This window comes from Neocloeon triangulifer, unplaced genomic scaffold (assembly GCF_031216515.1).
Source record: "Neocloeon triangulifer isolate White Clay Creek 2 clone unplaced genomic scaffold, ASM3121651v1 ptg000014l, whole genome shotgun sequence".
Lineage (NCBI taxonomy): Eukaryota > Metazoa > Arthropoda > Insecta > Ephemeroptera > Baetidae > Neocloeon > Neocloeon triangulifer.
The window spans coordinates 9,089,165-9,107,666 of record NW_026775556.1 but is presented as its reverse complement, the minus strand read 5'-3'; the positions used below and the strand labels follow the sequence as shown (position 1 = coordinate 9,107,666).

General features: G+C 37.1%; 3 protein-coding genes across 6 annotated transcripts; all 3 read right to left on the bottom strand.

Moving 5' to 3' along the window:
• Positions 1-273: 273 nt before the first annotated feature.
• Positions 274-8,036, bottom strand: LOC132199554 (uncharacterized). The gene is made up of 10 exons (XM_059624366.1): positions 7,878-8,036; positions 7,080-7,137; positions 6,910-7,020; positions 6,773-6,849; positions 6,645-6,707; positions 6,099-6,233; positions 5,945-6,046; positions 3,070-5,887; positions 940-2,858; positions 274-802 (listed from the first exon to the last, which is right to left on the bottom strand). The coding sequence occupies exons 2-10, from the start codon at positions 7,081-7,083 to the stop codon at positions 374-376; spliced, it is 5,658 nt and encodes a 1,885-aa protein (XP_059480349.1). The 5' UTR covers positions 7,084-7,137; positions 7,878-8,036; the 3' UTR covers positions 274-373.
• An 822-nt stretch (positions 8,037-8,858) lies between these two features.
• LOC132201492 (venom carboxylesterase-6-like) lies at positions 8,859-11,997 on the bottom strand. Of its 2 annotated transcripts, none has more exons than XM_059627692.1 (11): positions 11,793-11,997; positions 11,542-11,677; positions 11,296-11,445; positions 11,096-11,243; positions 10,834-11,019; positions 10,006-10,196; positions 9,848-9,947; positions 9,537-9,790; positions 9,319-9,469; positions 9,133-9,265; positions 8,859-9,074 (listed from the first exon to the last, which is right to left on the bottom strand). In XM_059627692.1, exons 1-11 carry the CDS (start codon positions 11,855-11,857, stop codon positions 8,876-8,878), a joined length of 1,713 nt encoding a protein of 570 aa, XP_059483675.1. In that variant the 5' UTR covers positions 11,858-11,997; the 3' UTR covers positions 8,859-8,875. The 2 variants fall into 2 exon arrangements, with proteins under 2 accessions (XP_059483675.1, XP_059483674.1); XM_059627691.1 differs by having other exon boundaries at positions 11,293-11,445; positions 11,793-11,993.
• A 456-nt stretch (positions 11,998-12,453) lies between these two features.
• LOC132201493 (proton-coupled folate transporter) lies at positions 12,454-18,005 on the bottom strand. 3 transcript variants are annotated; one of them, XM_059627694.1, is made up of 8 exons: positions 17,884-18,005; positions 16,342-16,475; positions 15,277-15,492; positions 14,137-14,776; positions 13,984-14,085; positions 13,655-13,876; positions 12,817-12,973; positions 12,454-12,760 (listed from the first exon to the last, which is right to left on the bottom strand). In XM_059627694.1, exons 2-8 carry the CDS (start codon positions 16,375-16,377, stop codon positions 12,640-12,642), a joined length of 1,494 nt encoding a protein of 497 aa, XP_059483677.1. In that variant the 5' UTR covers positions 16,378-16,475; positions 17,884-18,005; the 3' UTR covers positions 12,454-12,639. The 3 variants fall into 3 exon arrangements, with proteins under 3 accessions (XP_059483677.1, XP_059483678.1, XP_059483676.1); XM_059627695.1 differs by lacking the exon at positions 17,884-18,005 and adding an exon at positions 16,547-16,808 and having other exon boundaries at positions 16,342-16,472; XM_059627693.1 differs by lacking the exon at positions 17,884-18,005 and adding an exon at positions 16,547-16,807.
• Positions 18,006-18,502: the final 497 nt, after the last annotated feature.

The following is an 18,502-nucleotide window of genomic DNA, read 5'->3' as shown; positions in this document are numbered from 1 at the left end:
TCCTTTAAAACAACTTTGATTACAGGATGGAACTTCATTCATTATTAAATCAATTTGCTCATATTATTTGCAATTACTAAAAAATTTCTCCAAAATAATCTAGAAGCGATATCTTTACACTTAATCAAGTGTTAAAAAAATATGAAAGTTTTGCTTTCCTTTGAAGGCAAGAGGGAAATTTTAAATTGTGTTTCATAATGAACTAACATTAAATGGCTTTGTCCTCACAAGCAGATAGCAACATAGCACATGGCCACATGAATAAAACAAAAATTGAATTTTTAGTTGACTTGCCATCGAAGTCATATCTCTTTACCCATCAAATAATTAACAATGAATTAACCTCTTTTCTGCACCTACTATGTCAGTGTATCTACATGTGCACCAGCAAGCTGTGGTGCAGGTAGTTGCAGTCGTTGTAGAGCAATAGACTGCAGATGTCACATCGGACCGATTCAGTTGACGACGTCCGATCCATGTGGCGTGCAATGTGGCTGACCAGCTTGCCATTGTTGATGGGTGCGTCACAAAGAGGACACCCGTCCACATTCTTAATTTTGTAGCAGTCATTCATGTGAGATGAGTAAGCAGCCACATGCATGTCACACTGACAATTGATGCAAAAGATGATGCGGTCCTTGGCTCTGTGCGGCTCAGGCACCAAATGGCTGGTTTCCTCTTCTTCGTCCGATTCTCCAATGTTGAACAGAGACACTTCAAACAAAGTCTGCCCAGCTGGGAGAGCTCCGCTCTCAACAGGTAGGTCAAACTCAGATTTTATTTCAGGAATTTCCACTTCCTCCTGAAAATATACACAATAATAGTGTTAATTGCATTTTTAATGATTAAGTCTTTGTTAATGACAAGACATATTTTGCCAATTAATAGAAACAGTTTAAACATAATAGCATATCTAATAAATTTCAAAATAACCATTACCTTTTTCATGTAAACATCAGGCTCGCTGGTGTCCTTTATGTTCAGTGAGTCATCCGTGGTATTTTCCTCATGGACATCAGAGGCTTTCTTGGTAGTTTCAGTGATGAGGGGACAATTTCGGCTGAGACGCAGGTGCATATCTAAGCCTCTCTTGACATTGAACGCCTTCTCGCAGAAGGGACAAACAAATTTTTTTCCCGTATTGACCGTTAATTTTATATGCTCATGGTATGAATGCTTCTTCAGGCTCCATCTTGAGTCAAACTCTTTTAAACAAAGCTCACAGGTGTGTATCACAGGTGGCAGTTTTGGTGATGGTGTTAACGGCCGTGACTTTTCAACCTTTGGTTTCTTCTCGTGATTGTTTAATGCGTGGTACATCATGGTGTGTCTATTAGCCACACGGAACTTGCAGGTATTGCATTGAAAATCTCCTAGTTTGGTACAGAAGAACAGTTTTGGTCTATCCTCCAGTTTTGGTCTCTTCTTCAGCCTAGGTCGACTGCTCTTCTTAACCTGCACAGTGTTCAATGGCTTCTCTTGTGCCCGCAGCTGTTTTGACAAAATTCCAGCCAGGTTGGTTTCATTAGCATTGTTTGGCAGCTTCCAGGAAACCTGTTTGTCCATCTGTGGAATTCTGGCCAACCTCACAGTTGTTGTCATGGCCAGCTTCTGATCCGGATCACTCTCAACTTTTGCCTTCTTTTCAGGAATAATCTCTTCCAAATTGACTCTTTTTATTTTGTGCACCTCCTTCAGAGCATGATTGTTGTAGTAGTGTTCCTTCAGACCAGGAAGAGATCCAAAGGCAGCGAGGCAGAATACACAGTCCATTACAGTCTCCTGGTGCTCCTGCTGGAGGTGGTTGAACAAATCTTTGCTGGACGGAAGTTCGGCCTTGCACTTTCGGCATGGCACCTCAAGTTCTGGCATTTCCGGCTGGTTTTCCAAAGGTTGGGTGTGCTGCCATGCCAAGTGATCTACGGCCGCCCGCTCAGTCGGGAATGCTTCGCTGCAGAAAGGACATGTGTATAGGAAGCGAGGTGTGCTGAACTTCTGTTCAAGTGACTCTTGAGCCAAGATGTGGCTTTCGAATTTGGCACGGTCGAAGAAGGTCTCGTTGCAGTGGTTGCAGACAAAGAAATTGTTCCGCAACTTGATTTCAGATCCCTGAACCTTGGCATTAGGGTTGGTGGTTGGGAGGAAAATAAGGCAGTCATGAGTATTGGCTTGATGAGCGTCAAGTCTGGTTTTAGAGCAGAAAACTTTGGGGCAAAGGTCACAGTGGAGAGCAGGAAGGCGAGGGTACTCCTCTTGATACTCATCCATGTCCACTGCATGCTGATCTCTGGCATGCTGTTGCAGGAAAGGCAGGTCTTTGAAAACCAGGTAGCAGATGTCACAGTGAACTAGGCGTTCATTATGTCTCCGGCGTAGGTGCATGAAATAGGATGCCACGCTCCAAAGCCGAATATTGCACTTTTCGCAACGTAAACGCGGCTCTTCTCTCTTTTTAGTGACCTTGCTATGATTACGGATGAGGTGAGAAAGTAGCAAGAAAGACGCCACTTCAGTTTTGCAAAGTGTGCAAACAACTCTTTCAAAGTCAAAAGCCTGTCGATAAAACAGAGGGTTGTTCAAATGTGTAGAGATGTGTTGAGTGAAATTTTTGACGTGAGGGTATAACTCCCCACAGGTTTCACAGTGGTATTCTTTGGTTCGGGTTCTGCTTCCCTCAATCTCAACCAGCAGCTTAGTGTCTAGTACCTCAATGCAGCTCTTCACAATGCCGTGAACATCATTCTTGTGCAGCTCTAGTTCTTGAGGAAGGCTGCATGTAAATGAACACTCGTGGCAAGCCAACTCTAAAGCTCCAGTTTTGTCAACGTCTGTTTGAGTCTCGGAAGAAGGAATGGCCTCTGTAAAAGAAAATTAAAATTATTAATATTTTAATACAAATCTTTCTTATCTGTATGATAATCATGGCAAGTCAATGACCTCAGTTTTATTTAATTACATGAAATAGCTTTAAATCTAACCATATCAAAAAGGGAAATTTATCAAGTTAGAGTTGTAATTGAAACAATTTCATGTTGCATCTTAAATTATTGTTTGATTTAATTTACTTACCACTGAGAATTTCATCAACAAGACTGAACTCCATTTCCAATTTCTTGTCAGACCTTTTTCCAGTCTCTGCAGATTTGCTCTTCTTCCTTGGTACTGCGTCTTCAACCATTGAGTCACTCTTCCTCCTTGCTAGTACCATTTTCGTTGCAGGCTCATGGCTAATTTGATGCTTCTGCAGCTCTCCCTGCGAGCTAAAGAAGACCAGGCATTGAGTGCACTGGAACTCGTAAATTTTATCGCAGCCAAGCAGAATATTTGAGACAAGCTTCTCTCCGCCCAATTTTCTGTTTGCAATTATCTTCTTGCTCATGAACCTTTTTCTTTTTAATGCAGTTGCTAGTATCTGAACTTCCTTTGGCTTTGTTGTTTTCACAGGCTCCTCGTTAAGTGTTTTCTCCAGCACCTCTATTGGCTTTTGAAGTTCTATGTGCGGCTCTTCTTGTGGCTTTTGAAGTTCAATGTGCGGCTCTTCTTTTGACGTTTGAAGTCCACGGTGCTTTTTCATGATATGCATCTTCAAATTCAAATTCGCGTGTGATTTGAAGGAACAGATCTTGCATGTGTAGTACACATGGCTTGGAGCTATCTTTTGTTTATAAAATAGTTTCCTTTTATTTTTTCTGCGAGTCTTATTAGCAGCAGTGGCTGGACCTGCTGTGTCTTTGGTAGGTATAGCCTGGTCCACATCTGCAACTGAAATTTCGCCCTTTTTCTGTTCCTCGATTTGCACCTCTTCAGCTTGGACCACATTCAAGGTTGGCAAGGATTCAATTGTTTCAGTTGACTTAGATTCTTCAGTAATTATATTTTGTGATTCCTTCTCTGTTGGTACAATTAATTTTGTCTCAAGGGGTATGTCATCAGGCAGATTATTCTTATCCACGTCCTCTATTTTCTCTTTGTCATCTTCAAAAATGGAACTTGTTTCTAATTTTTCTTCAACGACAGCTTTCTTTTCATGCAAATTTTTGGAATCTGAACTGTTGCCAGGACAATCGAAACATTTTTCAACTCCTTCCTCAAGTCTGCGAACCACTTCCAATACTTCTCCATCAATATGGCTGTCATCGGTCTTTGCAGAGCTAATGCCTTTGTATTCCTCGTCCTCCACAGAAACAGCTTCCACAATGTTATCCCCAACCTCCACAGTAACAATGTTCACAAAGTCTTCCTCAGACTCAGCATATACGCCATTCTCATTAGCCTCTTCAGCACCTGCAGCGACGTCAACATTGGATTCCTCAGGCACCTCAGAAACAGAGTCTGGTGCAGCCACTTCATTTTTCATTACATCAGGAGATCCAATTGGATTCTCTTCAATCCTTTTCAAATCCCACGTGGGTGGATTTCCTGGTACGCAATTGATTATCCTAACTTTGTGCTCAATTTCCATGTGTTTAGAAAGATCATACACGCTGCAATGTAAGATGCACTGGCAAACTATGCACTTGAAGATGTCTCGTTTGCGACAGGAATGATGAGCTATTCCATCTCGAGCAAAACGTTTTTTGCATATACTGCAATCCACTCCGTGGACATCTATTTTGTGCTTTCTCAGGGTTGTTGGTGATGAGAAATTTCCATTGCAAATTGGGCAAATAAAGCAAAATGATTTCTTCTGTGTAGGCATCTCAAAGCTTTGATCCAAAATTTTCACCTTTGGGGGAATTGAAGGCAGTGACTTCGCAACAATTTTTTTTACAATGATTTGGCCTTTCTGCATTACAAATCGGGGTGTTAAGCGTCCACCCAAAACTTGCACCTCATTATCCTTTATCTCCTTTGTTCTATCCTGAGATAAACTTCTTGGTGCTACGGAAGTGCATTGCGACTTTTTCAGCACTGACCGGATTGCAAATGGCAACTGCGAGGCAGAATTAATTGCTATTCTTTGCCGACTAGGCTCGATCAATCCCGGCATTGCACTTCTGTAAGGAAATATGACATTTGCTGGAATGTTAGATCCAGGAAGCAGCATGGTTCCCAATGTTACGTGCACTGCAGGGATAGAAATGATCTTTGGCTCATTTTTCTTTTCAAAGACAATAGATAGCTCATCCTTTTCCTCCTCCTTTTTGACCTTGATTTCAGGTGTTGGTTGACTCTTGTTTGAATCTTCTTCCTTTGTCTCATTCTTCATTGCCAGCTTAAGTTCTTCCACTTTTTCAGGTTTTTGTTCATCAGAAATAGATGCTATAATGCTATCCATCCGAGCCTTCATCAGCTGCTTTTTCTGCTCAACTAGACCACATTTGAACTTCTGCATGTGAGCTTTAAGGACAAAATTATCATTGAACTGCTCATTGCAACCTGGACATTGAATAATTTTGCTTAGGTTTAGCCTCTTCTTTGCAGGGTTCTTTCCTGCTTCTGAGTGATTTTGTTTGATGTGCTTGTTTAGAAAACCCTGGTATTTGAAGATCCTTTCTTCTTTGCAAAAGGTGCAGACAAATAATTTCTTATCCTTGGCCAAGGAATTTCTATTTATATCAGCTGGCAGTTTTTCATTTGGTAAGTTTGGAGCTTCCAACCTGACCTTGGATACCGGTTCGCCACTGGACTCAGGTTCTCCACTGGACTCAAGTTCGTCACTGGACTCAGGCTCACCATTGTGTCTGGCTTTAATGTGAAGGTAGACGGAATGTTTGTCCTCAAAGAACAGGGCGCACTGCTTGCAATGAAAGATCTCATCCTTGTCATGTGTTGTTCTGCGATGACATGCTAGCAGCTCCTGACTGGCAAATGTTTCCGAACAGACTTCACAGAAATGTTTGTCTTTAGTTGTCATCATTGACAAACTCTGCATGTCCACAGGGACCTGGAATAAGAAAAATTCAGCATTTAAATTGTAAATCTTAACTACTCAAGATGTTACATTAATTTTATCTAGTGTGACTTTGCATGGTGCCAGTTTGATCAGGTGGGGAGATTTACGCAGCTGCTTTCTGATTTCGTCATCAACTTTATCTATTGTGTCCTGAAATGCATTTGATAAATAAAATTACAAGGTAATTTAAAAATTATCTTACCTCTTGAGGTATGCTTGTCACCTTGGAAGGTGTGCTTTTTGAGGGCGAAACTGTTGCCCAGCTAGATATCTCAACATTTTCAGTAACCAAGTTATTGGAATTCCAAGGACAAAAATCCGACAGGTTGACCGAGATCTGACACATTAATTGGTTAGATTTTTTCATGCTTAGTGTATCACAAAAATTAAATCAAATTTGGACTGTTGCCGAAAAATTCCAATTGGGTAGATCTTTTGTTTATATCGTTACTGTTGCAGAAAATTGTCCAATCTCAGGTGGCGCCCCACCCGTCTAACGCATTGTTTCTTATGTGAACGTGGTGGGGATTGGACAATTTTCCGATACAGTGACAATATCTTATTAAAGAGCTCAAACAAGATTGAAATTTAATAATAATTCATTTATATGACATAGAAACCTAGATTTTTGTAAAATTTTAATGGTATATATAAAAATTCTAATTACATTACTTCTAACTTCAAAATTAATGCAAATTTATATATATTATTTTCAAAGACTTTAACAACTTGATTCTTCATTAATTACCTCCTCCTTGTTTCCAGCTTTCTCATCAGTGGCCTCAATAATGAACGGACATCTCGCAGCATCCTTTAATAAAATGACAGAGGAAAATAAGCTCAAAACTTATAAAAATAATCAGTTCAACGTTTTACCATGAAGTTTATCTCTACATCTGCAACTTTAACGTGGCTCTTGTTGGTATTGCATTCTTTTGAAACACCAAAATTTTCTGCAATGAAGAATAATGGAATTATTTACATTCGTTAAATGCCAAGAGGAAATTTCCTACCCGAGATGCAGGAAGACAAAGTTGGGTCTACTGGATTTTGAAGTATATATTCAAAATTTCCGCAGTTGAGAATTTCATTGATGGAACTATAATCAGCAACAGGTGCACTCTCTAAAAAGATAAATTTAGTATACTACATAAAAACACACCAAAAATACCAATATACATACCCATTACGAAGAATTGACTTGTCTTTCTTCAAGATTTATTACATGCCCATCATAATGTCTGAAACAAAGAATTTTGCTTGTTTAAAAAATTAGAAACCCGCTTGGCGAGTAGGTTAATTTGGTAACAATTTTGCTTCCAAATTGGGCTTATGAGTTTTAGTAAGTTGTTTACGAAAGCTGCCTGGCAATTGTGGATTTTCCATTTAATCCTTTGACTTTTGTTGCGAGAGAATAAATGGATTAAATAGACAATAGACTTAATGATTAATAGATAATCACTCAAAATTCTTGATTAATTATTATCATAGATTTTTAATTTTAAATTTTATTTGAATAAAATTGTCACATTAAGTACAAAAACTTAATGAGAAAGATAAAATAATTTTAAATTAACGAGTGTGGAAGATGACCAGGACCAGCAGGAGATTGTAATTTACTGATTCCAAGCTTTAATCTGTGCCAAAACAATGCTGAAAAATTTCGTCATGTTGCACAATGCAATAAGGGGAAGGTCATTCAAAATTTTTAACTTCAACAAAGGGAAGATTTTTAAAAAAAATTTCTGTACACATCTCCTGAAGGTCGCGCCTAATAATGTACAATGTACAGCACTGTCAGCACTGAGAAATCTCATCCCATACACTCCTTGTTGATACACTCTATGGAGTTTGTTTACAAGCATAAACGGGCGAAATAGAGACCATGCCCGACTATTGTGCCCGGGTTTTGTACCGAAATAAGATCAGTCTAAGACACAAATCAGAATTAATTCAAATTAGGGATGGCAAAGGACATTACCGCATTACAAGTCTAATTTGACGAGCCTCGAGGATGGAGGAATTCGGGATTTAAAATCCAGTGAAACTCGACAAAGACACTGTCGGCATCCACGATCAGCCATAACATGAGAGGGTAGTAAATGAAGGAGCTCAAAGGTTTGGGTCGCTTTCCTAAGAAACTTCTCTGCAACATATGTGTAAAATGTTGAAATTAACAATTTTTCAAAAAATAATATTTAAAATAAATCTCAGTGGATGATATAACTGCTCTATTGATTTACTAGAGATGTTGGACGTAAATGGCTTAAAACTTTTGTGTACTACCCATCGAAATACAAAAACAAACTCGCCTCCCGCTCGCCTCAAACCAACCTCAAACCCGCCAGCCAGCCGCCAGCGCTCTAGTCGCAGAACGCAGAACTACGCAGACTCGACGACTTTAATTTAAACAGCTCGACCTTGCTGGAACCATAATAGAGCGGGAAAGAACTGAAAAAAGTACTCGATAGTCTCGATACTCGTTGTCTTTTGTCAAGGGATTGTACAAATTTGCCACTCCCATCATCCACTGCAGTCCGTTAGCAAGTGAATCTGCGACTTGACTGTTTAAATTCGCCAGCAATCTCATGCAAATCGAATATGAATCAACTACAGGGAATAAGCTAGGAATCGGCTGCTTTTTCTGTAATCTGTAGGTATGTCATGTCCAGCCTCATCATCATATTTACTAGAGTGTGCGTGTGCTATTGATTAAGGCTTTTATTTAATTTTGTACTAATCATTTAAGCAATTTGGTACTTAATTTTTTAGGCTTTGGCCATGTAGTAAAATGCTGCATAAAAATATTGAAAAATTTGCGATGCACTATTAAACTAGGAAATAACTCTCATATATTATGTAGCACGTACGCAAGAATTAATCTTGAAATTTTTATATAAATGGATTTTTTCTTAGTTTTGCATGTTAACAAAAAATTACTTGGTATCATTTATAACAAATATATTTTGTATTTTTTTTTTACAGTTCATCCTTAATGGATTGTGAAAATGAGGAAGCTGTCCTTTGATCTTCCTCTTGGAATGGGAGCGACTGCCAGAATTTTCCATTGCCCAGGTCATCTGTCTGGGCCATTTTTGAAGGAGCTGCATCAACAAGTAAGTACTTCAGTGGCCCCTGCGGCTCCACTTTTTCCCAAACAATGCCTTCCGCCGGATTGCTTTTTAATAATCAGGATGAGTAACTTTTAATGCAATCAAGTGGAAAAAATTCATTACCCTGATTTGACAAAAGAGGTCCAAATGTCCAGCATTTGTGTTTGAACTTGAGCGTCGGCGCCTGTCCGCGGCTTCTCTTGCGGAATAAAAGTCACGTTCAAAAAATAAGAAACATCATCAGCGTGACTGGCACCTTTTGCATAATACTTTAAATTTGGAATCAAAAATCTAAACGTTATTTCGCACCATAATCGTTTTTGGTGCCGGTCATGAGATCGCTCAGGCTGTGTTCGCCTCGAAAGGTGAAATAATAAAACCAAACTGGTGCTTTTGAAGAGGCTGCCTGCACCTCTGCCGCTTTTTGTGCGTCCACCAGAAACAGACGATCTGAAATCATCTTAAGCAAAAATATTTTAAAAATTATTCTGCATGCTTCATGCATATATAATTTATAGCGCACGTACCTGAACTATTTGCCGTACTTTAGACGAGTCAATCTTGTCCTGCCCAAAGTACTCGGTCCTGATTGCGTTTACGACTGAAGCCATTTGCTCTCCAGAGGCCACAGTGTAATTGAAGTCGAGAAGGAATGGTGCCAGCCTATCAAATTCAGCGTCAAACTTTGCAATTTCGTGCTCTTTGGCCACAAAAGTGGCAGACGGGTACAACCCTTCGGCGCCAGTGACTCCCGTCACCCATGGCAGATGCGCAAAGTTTCCTAAATTTGAAAAAAAATCTTATTTGACAATATGCGAAAAATAAGTTTTTTCTTTACCCGACTCCAGCATTTTAATGGGCGCTTCAGGAAGAAAAGCGGCATTGGAATTTCCTTCAACCACTGGCCCTAGCGGCGAAAAGGGGGTGTATTGCCAAACCTTTTTTTTTAACAGAGAGATTATTTTATATTTTTACTTTCAATTGAAATTAAATCACTTGGAGGTGCTCCACTTGCGCAACGATGTTCTGAGCCGGCCTTTCACGCAAACAGTCCAAAATTTGCCGCGAGTCATTTTGCCCGCAGCCTAGAGAGGTTGCAATTTGCAACGACTTTTCCCTCATGTTCTCCGCCAAAGCCCATCTGCACATGGCAGTGCCGCTCATCGAAACTCCTTGACTGAATAGGCCTGAATGGATTTTAAATAATATATATTATTCTGTCTAGAAAATGAATTAACGGGGCAAAATATCAAACTATAATGGATAAGGTGGTCATCAAGCAAAGCGAAACTGGTTTGTCCACTTGGGCGTGTATATTTAAATCTAAGTTTATAAGTAAATATATGTAAATGTTGAAAGTAAAAGGTCATTAATTGTTAGAATTTATAACCTCATATATAAATATTGCCGGAGGTGCCAATGAGCGCAATTGCAGTGAGAGGTAAACATACTGGCATAATAATTACGTAACACAAATATCGACAAATGTAATATCAAATAACATGGCATGCTATTATTTAAAATTCTGAACATTAAAATTTATTTGTATGCTCCAAAAAAGGTTGATACAACTTTTTAAATAATATCCAAAAATTAACTATTCCAAATATTCTAATCAATTTATATTTTAATACAAAATTGACAATTTTTTTAAGATGGAATAATTGTATCCACCGAGCTACATTTGAAAAAAAAAATGGATTATTCTATAATTTTAAGCAAGTGAAAGTTGCAACAAAAAAGGCCTTTCTTATTTTCAGCAGCCGCTAAGTTGACTGTGTGAATGGTGATGCGCTAGTAACATTATTTTTTTCTCATACATACCTCTGCTGAGCGGCGAAAGGTAGTGGAAGTGGACGCTGGAGCCGCCAGCAGAGAGACCCACGAGAGTCACATTGTCCGGATCACCTCCAAATAGCTCTATGTGCCTCTTAACCCATCTCAGGGCTTCGACCTGATCCTTTAAGCCATTATTGCCAGGCAAAACGTCGTCGCCAAAACTCAAGAAACCTGTTGATGCGTAAAGTATAGAAATGAAATTTTTCTAAGAAAAACTTATGGAACTTAAGAAAGGTACAAAAATTACCTAAAGGCCCAACGCGGTAGTTAATCGTGACTAAAACAACTCCTCTATCGGCCAAAAATTTTGCGCCATATTGGTTGCTTGTTCCAAACATAAAGGCGCCCGCATGGATGAAAACAACCACCGGCGCTTTTTTGTCCTCCTTTTTGACCTGGGTCACTCAATTAATTAAAATTAAATTCGCAAAATTAAAGCTATACCACTGGACTGTATATGTTGAGGTAGAGACAGTCTTCGTAGCCCTTTATGGCCTGGTTGTCCATTGGGTGCATTCGGTGATCCCAAGTGAGACACTGAGGCGCGATTGTACTTGCATCCCATATTCCTTTCCACGGCTGCACCGGTTGAGCCAACTGAAGATAAAATTGAATTGTAAATTTTTTGTAATGCACAAAATTTACTCATTTCCTTATTTTAATTAATTTTAAATAAAATTTTGAACTTCTCACTTGAAACCTAAGCTTTCCGAGTGGTGGTTGCGCGAAGGGGACTCCCAGGAATGCAGCATAACTGGTGCCTAATTCCGAGGTCATCCACACACCTTCAATTGGGCCGAGTGGCGTCAAAACTTGTGGACGAGCATTGCTTTTAAAAAAAAACACTCAATAATTTGATACTCAGAAGCCAAATGCAAATTATGATTTTTTTAAGAATAAGTTGGAAAATTGAGCATAAATTTGTAAGCTATTTGCGTAGTTACCTGGTGCAATGGCAGCGTGACACAAGCTTCAAAATCAGCAGCAACGCGGCCGTTCTCGGCCACATCTCGGCACCAACTGCTGCTTGCTATGCTATTCCAATCGGCCCCTTTACCCTTCACCTAATGTAGAATTGACGGAACCAGCTAACCGCTGCGCACTGCGCGCGTTACATTAACTGTGAGCGCACGCTGAAAGGTACTTTATCAAAATGTGAGAGCGTCGCGCACCTATTTCAAACCGACTAATTAATAAAACTCTACGTACTGCACCTCACGGCGCACGGACTGACTCGGCATTTCTCGTGGATTAACATGCTACAATAAATTTATTACCTTTTGTTCACAAAATTTAATGAATGAGATGTAATATAGTTTTTTTTTTCAATTATTATACTTAAATAATTAATAATATTTAAATTACTTCGCGTTAATTACAATTTAATTTATAATTTTTTTACCATAATTGTAACTTCACTTTTTGCCATTCCAATTCGTTTACTCACTCATCAGTAATTTTTATTTCTTCTTTTTTCTTGATTTCTGCTTGCCTCTTACTTAATAATATATTTAAGATTTTATTAAAATATTTGACAACGAAATCAAGTAATCCTCTTTATCTTGCTTAATCATATTCTTTCCACATAAATAAAAGAAATCTGGATAGGTAAATGTCTAAAATATATTTATTGTCATTTTCGTCGGGTCAATAAAATGCGTAAAAATCTCCATCATATCATTCTGCGGCAAATGCTGCTGTCAAATTGGCTGATTGATTGACTGCCTGTTTTAGGCATTCGGGGTGACAAAACCGCGATATCAGCGAGGAATTCGTCCTCCGAAACGCCAATCAATTTGACGTTTGGGCAATGGAAGAGTTGGAAGGGCTCTTTTGCAAGGGCTGGTCCGCATTTGCTGGCGGAGTTTCACCATCATCCAGTTTGGTGCCCTTCAACGAGCACTGAATAGCCCTGCGAGTTGGCACAAATTGATTTCGGCTTCAGAGTTGAAATTTAAACGAATTTACCCTAGAATTGCCATCACAATTAATTGAGCCGCGATGGTGACTAGGAAGAATGCCTGCGGAAAGGTGGTGATGGTCGCGTTATAGACCTGCGTGTACACCACGCCAGAAAAGAGCGGAACTGCGTTGTCTGCTGAAGCCAGGAGGGCCATCACTTTTCCTTAAATTTGGGTATTAAATGTTTGATAATTGTCGTGATACTTAAAAATAAAGACGTTAAGTTTTCTACACAATACAAAAAGAAATAATTGTGGATTCTGAATTAAAAAGAGAATTTATTTAAAAAAAAGAAGTAAATAAATTAAATGAATATATATATATATATATATTATATATATATATATATATATATATATATATATATATATATATATATATATATATATATATATATATATATATATATATATATATATATATATATATATATATATATATATATATATATATATATATATATATATATATATATATATATATATATATATATATATATATATATATATATATATATATATATATATATATATATATATATATATATATATATATATATATATATATATATATATATATATATATATATATATATATATATATATGTATAATTATGATCCTCAATCGATCACAAATTTAAGGGTCAAAATTTGTAAATAATTAATATGTGACTTCCAATTAACAGGTTGCTTAAGAAATTTAATAATTACTAAAATTTAATTTTATATTTTTATTTTTTATTCTGCCAGTAAAGAATTCAATTTTGTAAAAAAAAAATATTATTCGATTTGAAATATTCAAGACAAAAATATTTAGGGATCAAATAAAGTTACATTAATCTTACCTCTATCTCTCAGTGGCACGACTTTAGACACCATTGACTTTATCACAGGTGCCACGATTGGGCCCAGGGCAGAGAGGGTAGCGCCTACGTAGAGCAAATAGGGCTGTTCAGCCAGAATAAAAACGACTCTGGCCGCTGCGTGAGCTGCGGCTCCAACCAGCACAGCCACCGCGTCGGGCACCCCACATAGTTTGCTCATCAGCGGCAACACGACTAGAATGCCTGTGGCACAAAATTTTAAAAGAAACGGTAAATTTTTTGGAAATAAGTAATTTTGATTTATTAGTTTCAAATAATGTTTACTTATGTATCACCGGGAATTAACTCACCTAAAACGTAAACTCCAGACTGGTACGTCCTGAAGTTGCTGTAGAGGTTCAGGTCAAAATTGAACTTGAGCTGCGTGTAGAGATACATCAAGGAACTTTCATCTAAAAATTAATTTTCGTATATTGAGCTAAAATAACAATAAAAAATCGCACCTCTATGGAATGTGTACAGTCCCATGGCTATGAGCAACCCCCAAAGGTAGGCGCGTCTCGCCCCAGGCCTCTTCCTCATCACAGTTCGGATTGTGTCGGCCAAGTGGTGTCTGTCGAAAAACTCGAGCAGGAATGGTCTTCGCTTTTCGACCACCTTGGCCGCGTCCGGCGCCCTGGTGGCCGAGCGCCATTTGAGTCTGACGGCCGCGTAGATCAGGGCGAGGGCCACCAGGGCCGCGTTGACCAAAAAGCAGGCGACCACTGAGCGGCCGGTGGCGTTGAACAACACCTTGCCGACGGCCACCCCCGTCGGGATGGTGATCAGGTAGGAGGCCTGCAACATGGTGATGCGCAGGGTCCTCTGTTCGGGCGAACTCACGTCGGCCACATAACTGAAGGCGGCCATGAAGATGGCCAAGTCGGCGCCGGTGGCTGCCTGCGGAAGGGTGGCACTCCAGAGGAGCGTGTAAAGAGGCCACGTGCTTTGCCACGCGTTCACAGCGAACATTATAGAGAAGAAGAGTTTGCCGAGCAGCCCCACTAACATTGGACCTTTTCGAGCGCCACCTTGCTTGTCGCTCCACGCGCCCAAGAAGAGTGCGAGCACCAGAGGCACCCCATGAAACGCGATGTTGTTGTACTGCCGGAATAAATTTTACATGTTAAATTTGAATTTTCTCATTTATAAATATCCAGGGAATTATTTAGACTGGATTATAAATTATTTGAAAAAAAATTATATATAAATACATTTCATAATATTTATTTTGTTATTATTTTTTTTTCTACTTTACCAGAATCAATGAAAAAATATAATAAAAATAAATATCATGAAGTAAAGTTTCATTAAATTTCTTTAAATTTAAATATTTCAATATAATTTTAATTTTTATTAATTTAAGTAAACTTTGAAAATATAATTAATACACTTAAGAATTTGAAATCCTATTAATAATTTAACTTTTAAAAGACAATCTAATTTTTTTTTTGCAGAATTATATGCATACCTAATTTTTTCTAGTTTTATTATTTAATGAGGTGTAAAAAAGAAATATTGAGCAAAACTTCTATGTTCATTAATATGCACCCACTTTTTAATTGTAAAATTTACTCAAAATTTAGAATTAAATATTTGTATACCTGGACAAAGGCAGCGACGTATTTCTGCACAACCACTTTTTCCGTAGAATTACTCTCAATGTTGGAGCAAATTTCATCAGAAAAGTTCAGGTCAACCCTGCACGCGCGGTCCACATAGAAACGCTGCTCCACCACAGAGGTTAGCATATAGGCGAACATGTAAAGGAACATGACGGGCTCCGTCGTCACTTGGTCTAGGTAACTCAACCATTTTCCCTAGACAAAATTTTTCATTATTAAGCGAATAAGCGCAAAAGCAAATTGAATTATTATGAGTAAATTGGAAGCAAAAATGAATAAATAAATACAAATAATTTCAAACAAAAAATTTTGAATTGAATTTCATGAAAAATTGAAACCGCGGCCAAACCTTGTAAAGAAAAAATTAAAAAACTTAAAGGACAATTGACCTCAAAAGGAAGGTGACCTGCCCTTCTGATACTTTAAAATCCAAGTTTTGTCGTGTTCAAACTAGTGGGAGGAAAATTATATATATAAATATATATATATATATATATATATATATATATATATATATATATATATATATATATATATATATATATATATATATACATATATAAATAAATTACAAAAAGGAGCAAATTAGGGAGAATTTAATTAAATGAACGAAAATTGGAGAAATTAATTGAGCAACTGAGTCAGTCAATAGCTTCATACTGTGACTTTTGTAGAAATTTCCAGGGCAATGAAAAAAAAGTCACAGAGTATAAAGCTATTGACTGACTCAGTTGCTCAATTAATTTCTGCAGTTTTTGTTTATCAAATTAAATTCGCCCTATTTTATTTTTAAATTTGTATGATTTTCCTCCCACTTAGTTTTAGTTTGCACACAAAACCCCTAGGTTTTTAAAGTTCCAGCAGACTGCAGGCCATCTTTAAGGGTCTTGTCATTTATATTTTTCATTTTTGCTTAGCAACGATGTTTGCCCGGTTTAAATTATTCTTAAAGATTTTGCTTATAATAAAATATTGACGATAAGCGGGGGAAAAATAAAGAAAATTATTTATAAAATTAGAGTAATTATGTAATTTTTGACACACCTTTTTGTTACTCTCATCTTCTGTGGTGGTGGACATTGCAGTGTTTTACAGCAGCGTGTCTGCTTAACCAGTTGCATAAATAACCACCTCTCTCACCAGCTGCACCTGTCAGGGTCGAGCATCTTCGTCGTCTGCTGCGAGATGGGCATAAAAATCAGAGAACGCTCATTAAATCGTTATCGCCCGTCGAGTATGGGATTATTACACGACCGCGAACAAAACGTCTCCTTTGTGCAGCGGACGATAACGTCTCGCGTTGAAAAGAAGCTGCACGTCCCTTATCGCGAATCACACGATTCAAATCAAAGTAAACTCTCCACAAGGGCACATTTCAATTTTTGTTTTCTGTACATAATTCACACGCACACATTTTTTTTTTATCTCTTCACGTGTTTCTTGACAATAGGGAAGGGACGATTGCATTGGTGTATTCAATTTGGATATTGAACAGAATTATACAAGTCACCTACTACATGTGGCGCCGTCTGAATTAAAATTTAAGTGCGCGCGGTGACCTCTTTTCAACCGCTCGCACAAACTAATGACGCGCGTTTTGCATTATGCATTGTGTTATGCAATTTATCAAGTATAATATAATTGCTCAAGTAATGAGCTTCAGTTAATATTAATTAATAAGCTTATTGAAAAATAATTATATTGAAAAATTTCTAGCTTCTTTATTTCATCATTTGACTAAATGCAATCATTATAAATAATAATACTTTAAAATTATCATTATTATATTAAATTTAAAATCATTTATGAAAAACTAAAGTAAAAATATTTTTAACGAATAATAATAAATTAAATAAAATGCTGGTGTTAGTTTCTGTCAAAGTTGATTAAAAAAATTATTTGACTTTCTCATTATTCATAATTATTTTTTTTACTTGATTTGTGAAGAATATAACAACATTATATTATTTAATGTATTCTTGCAGTCTGTAGTAAACTTAAGTATTAGCTAATACTAATACTAGTATTTGCGTAAAATTAGTGTGGATAACAATATAGCAGAGTTAAAATGCTTGTTGTGATAGCATGGTGAAAAAAAATACCATCATAAATAGTGTATTTTAAACTATTATTTTGTATTCCTCTCAGTCAAATGGTCATATAAAATATTTTTTAAATCCGTATTTAATAATTTATTTGAAATTTAAAAATTAAAACTTTGATTTGATTAAGTACTCCTTATTGACATAGTCAAATCAAGTCTTTACAACAATGGTTTGATAAATTTCCAATAATTGCCCAAAATAGCTTATATTGTTGAAAAGACTTGATTTGACTTTGTCAATAAGGAGTCCTTAATATTTATAAAAGAATTACTTCCAACAATGAGTTGCTAGATATATTTGTGATGTAATTTTTTTTTGTTTAATCAAGAGAGGTGCTATTATTCTATTATTTATTGTCTTAAAGTGCCAGCGACTCTTTCCATTTATTGATCGCGATGTGCAGCTGCACCTTATGAAACATGCACTATGCTCCGTTTTGCACGCGAGACGTGATGTACTAAAAGTGCACCTATACACTTACGTGCGCTGCGTCTTGCCAAGATGCAATAATCGAAGCTGCACCCACAACTTCACAGTGCAGTCGCGTGAACAGCGTAAAAAACAGTCAGCTGAGCGCTCGCTCTTGCAGTGTTCGGACCGTTCGATAGATGTCTCGAATAACGGGGCTGCTTTTTATCGCGTGAAGTTTAATCAAGAAAAAAATACTGTCGCGTGGGCTTTTATCTTAACACTGCATCACAACATTAAATTTCCTCCTTTTAAATATAAGAAAGATTTTGTATGCAAAAAAAATTGGCTAATTTTAAGTAAAACGAAATTCACATAATATTTTATTTTTAAGGATAATTTTTACTTAACATTTTTTAATCCATATATTTAAATTTAAAATAAATTTATTCGTTTTTTGCCTCTTTAAAGTTGAGAAATGAAAATAAATTGTTGATAAATATTTATGCGATTCTTTAGATTTGAATGTCGAAATTTTGGTTAGGGCGCTAAACTTTGGCACTTTTTGACGAATTTATTTTATCGCTCTTGATCCTCTGAAATTAATAAAAGATTTGATGAAATCAACGATCAAAAAATATTGGAAATTTGCAAGAAAGAATTTTATTGAAATTTCACTTAATTAAGTTCAA

What these genes read in the sequence shown, in the direction of transcription:
- LOC132201493 (XM_059627694.1), bottom strand. Translation starts at nt 16,377, where the DNA reads ATGTCCACCACCACAGAAGATGAGAGTAACAAAAAG. An exon ending in CGTGCCACTGAGAGATAGAG is followed by an intron (nt 12,974 to 13,654) that starts GTAAGATTAATG and finishes CCCAAATTTAAG; the next exon opens with GAAAAGTGATGGCCCTCCTG. An exon ending in ATTGTGATGGCAATTCTAGG is followed by an intron (nt 12,761 to 12,816) that starts GTAAATTCGTTT and finishes GCCAACTCGCAG; the next exon opens with GGCTATTCAGTGCTCGTTGA.
- LOC132201492 (XM_059627691.1), bottom strand. Translation starts at nt 11,857, where the DNA reads ATGTGGCCGAGAACGGCCGCGTTGCTGCTGATTTTGAAGCTTGTGTCA. An exon ending in CATTAAAATGCTGGAGTCGG is followed by an intron (nt 9,791 to 9,847) that starts GTAAAGAAAAAA and finishes TTTCAAATTTAG; the next exon opens with GAAACTTTGCGCATCTGCCA. An exon ending in ACCTCTTTTGTCAAATCAGG is followed by an intron (nt 9,075 to 9,132) that starts GTAATGAATTTT and finishes ATTATTAAAAAG; the next exon opens with CAATCCGGCGGAAGGCATTG.
- LOC132199554 (XM_059624366.1), bottom strand. An exon ending in TTTGTCTTCCTGCATCTCGG is followed by an intron (nt 6,850 to 6,909) that starts GTAGGAAATTTC and finishes TCTTCATTGCAG; the next exon opens with AAAATTTTGGTGTTTCAAAA. An exon ending in TGTTGATGAAATTCTCAGTG is followed by an intron (nt 2,859 to 3,069) that starts GTAAGTAAATTA and finishes TTTCTTTTACAG; the next exon opens with AGGCCATTCCTTCTTCCGAG.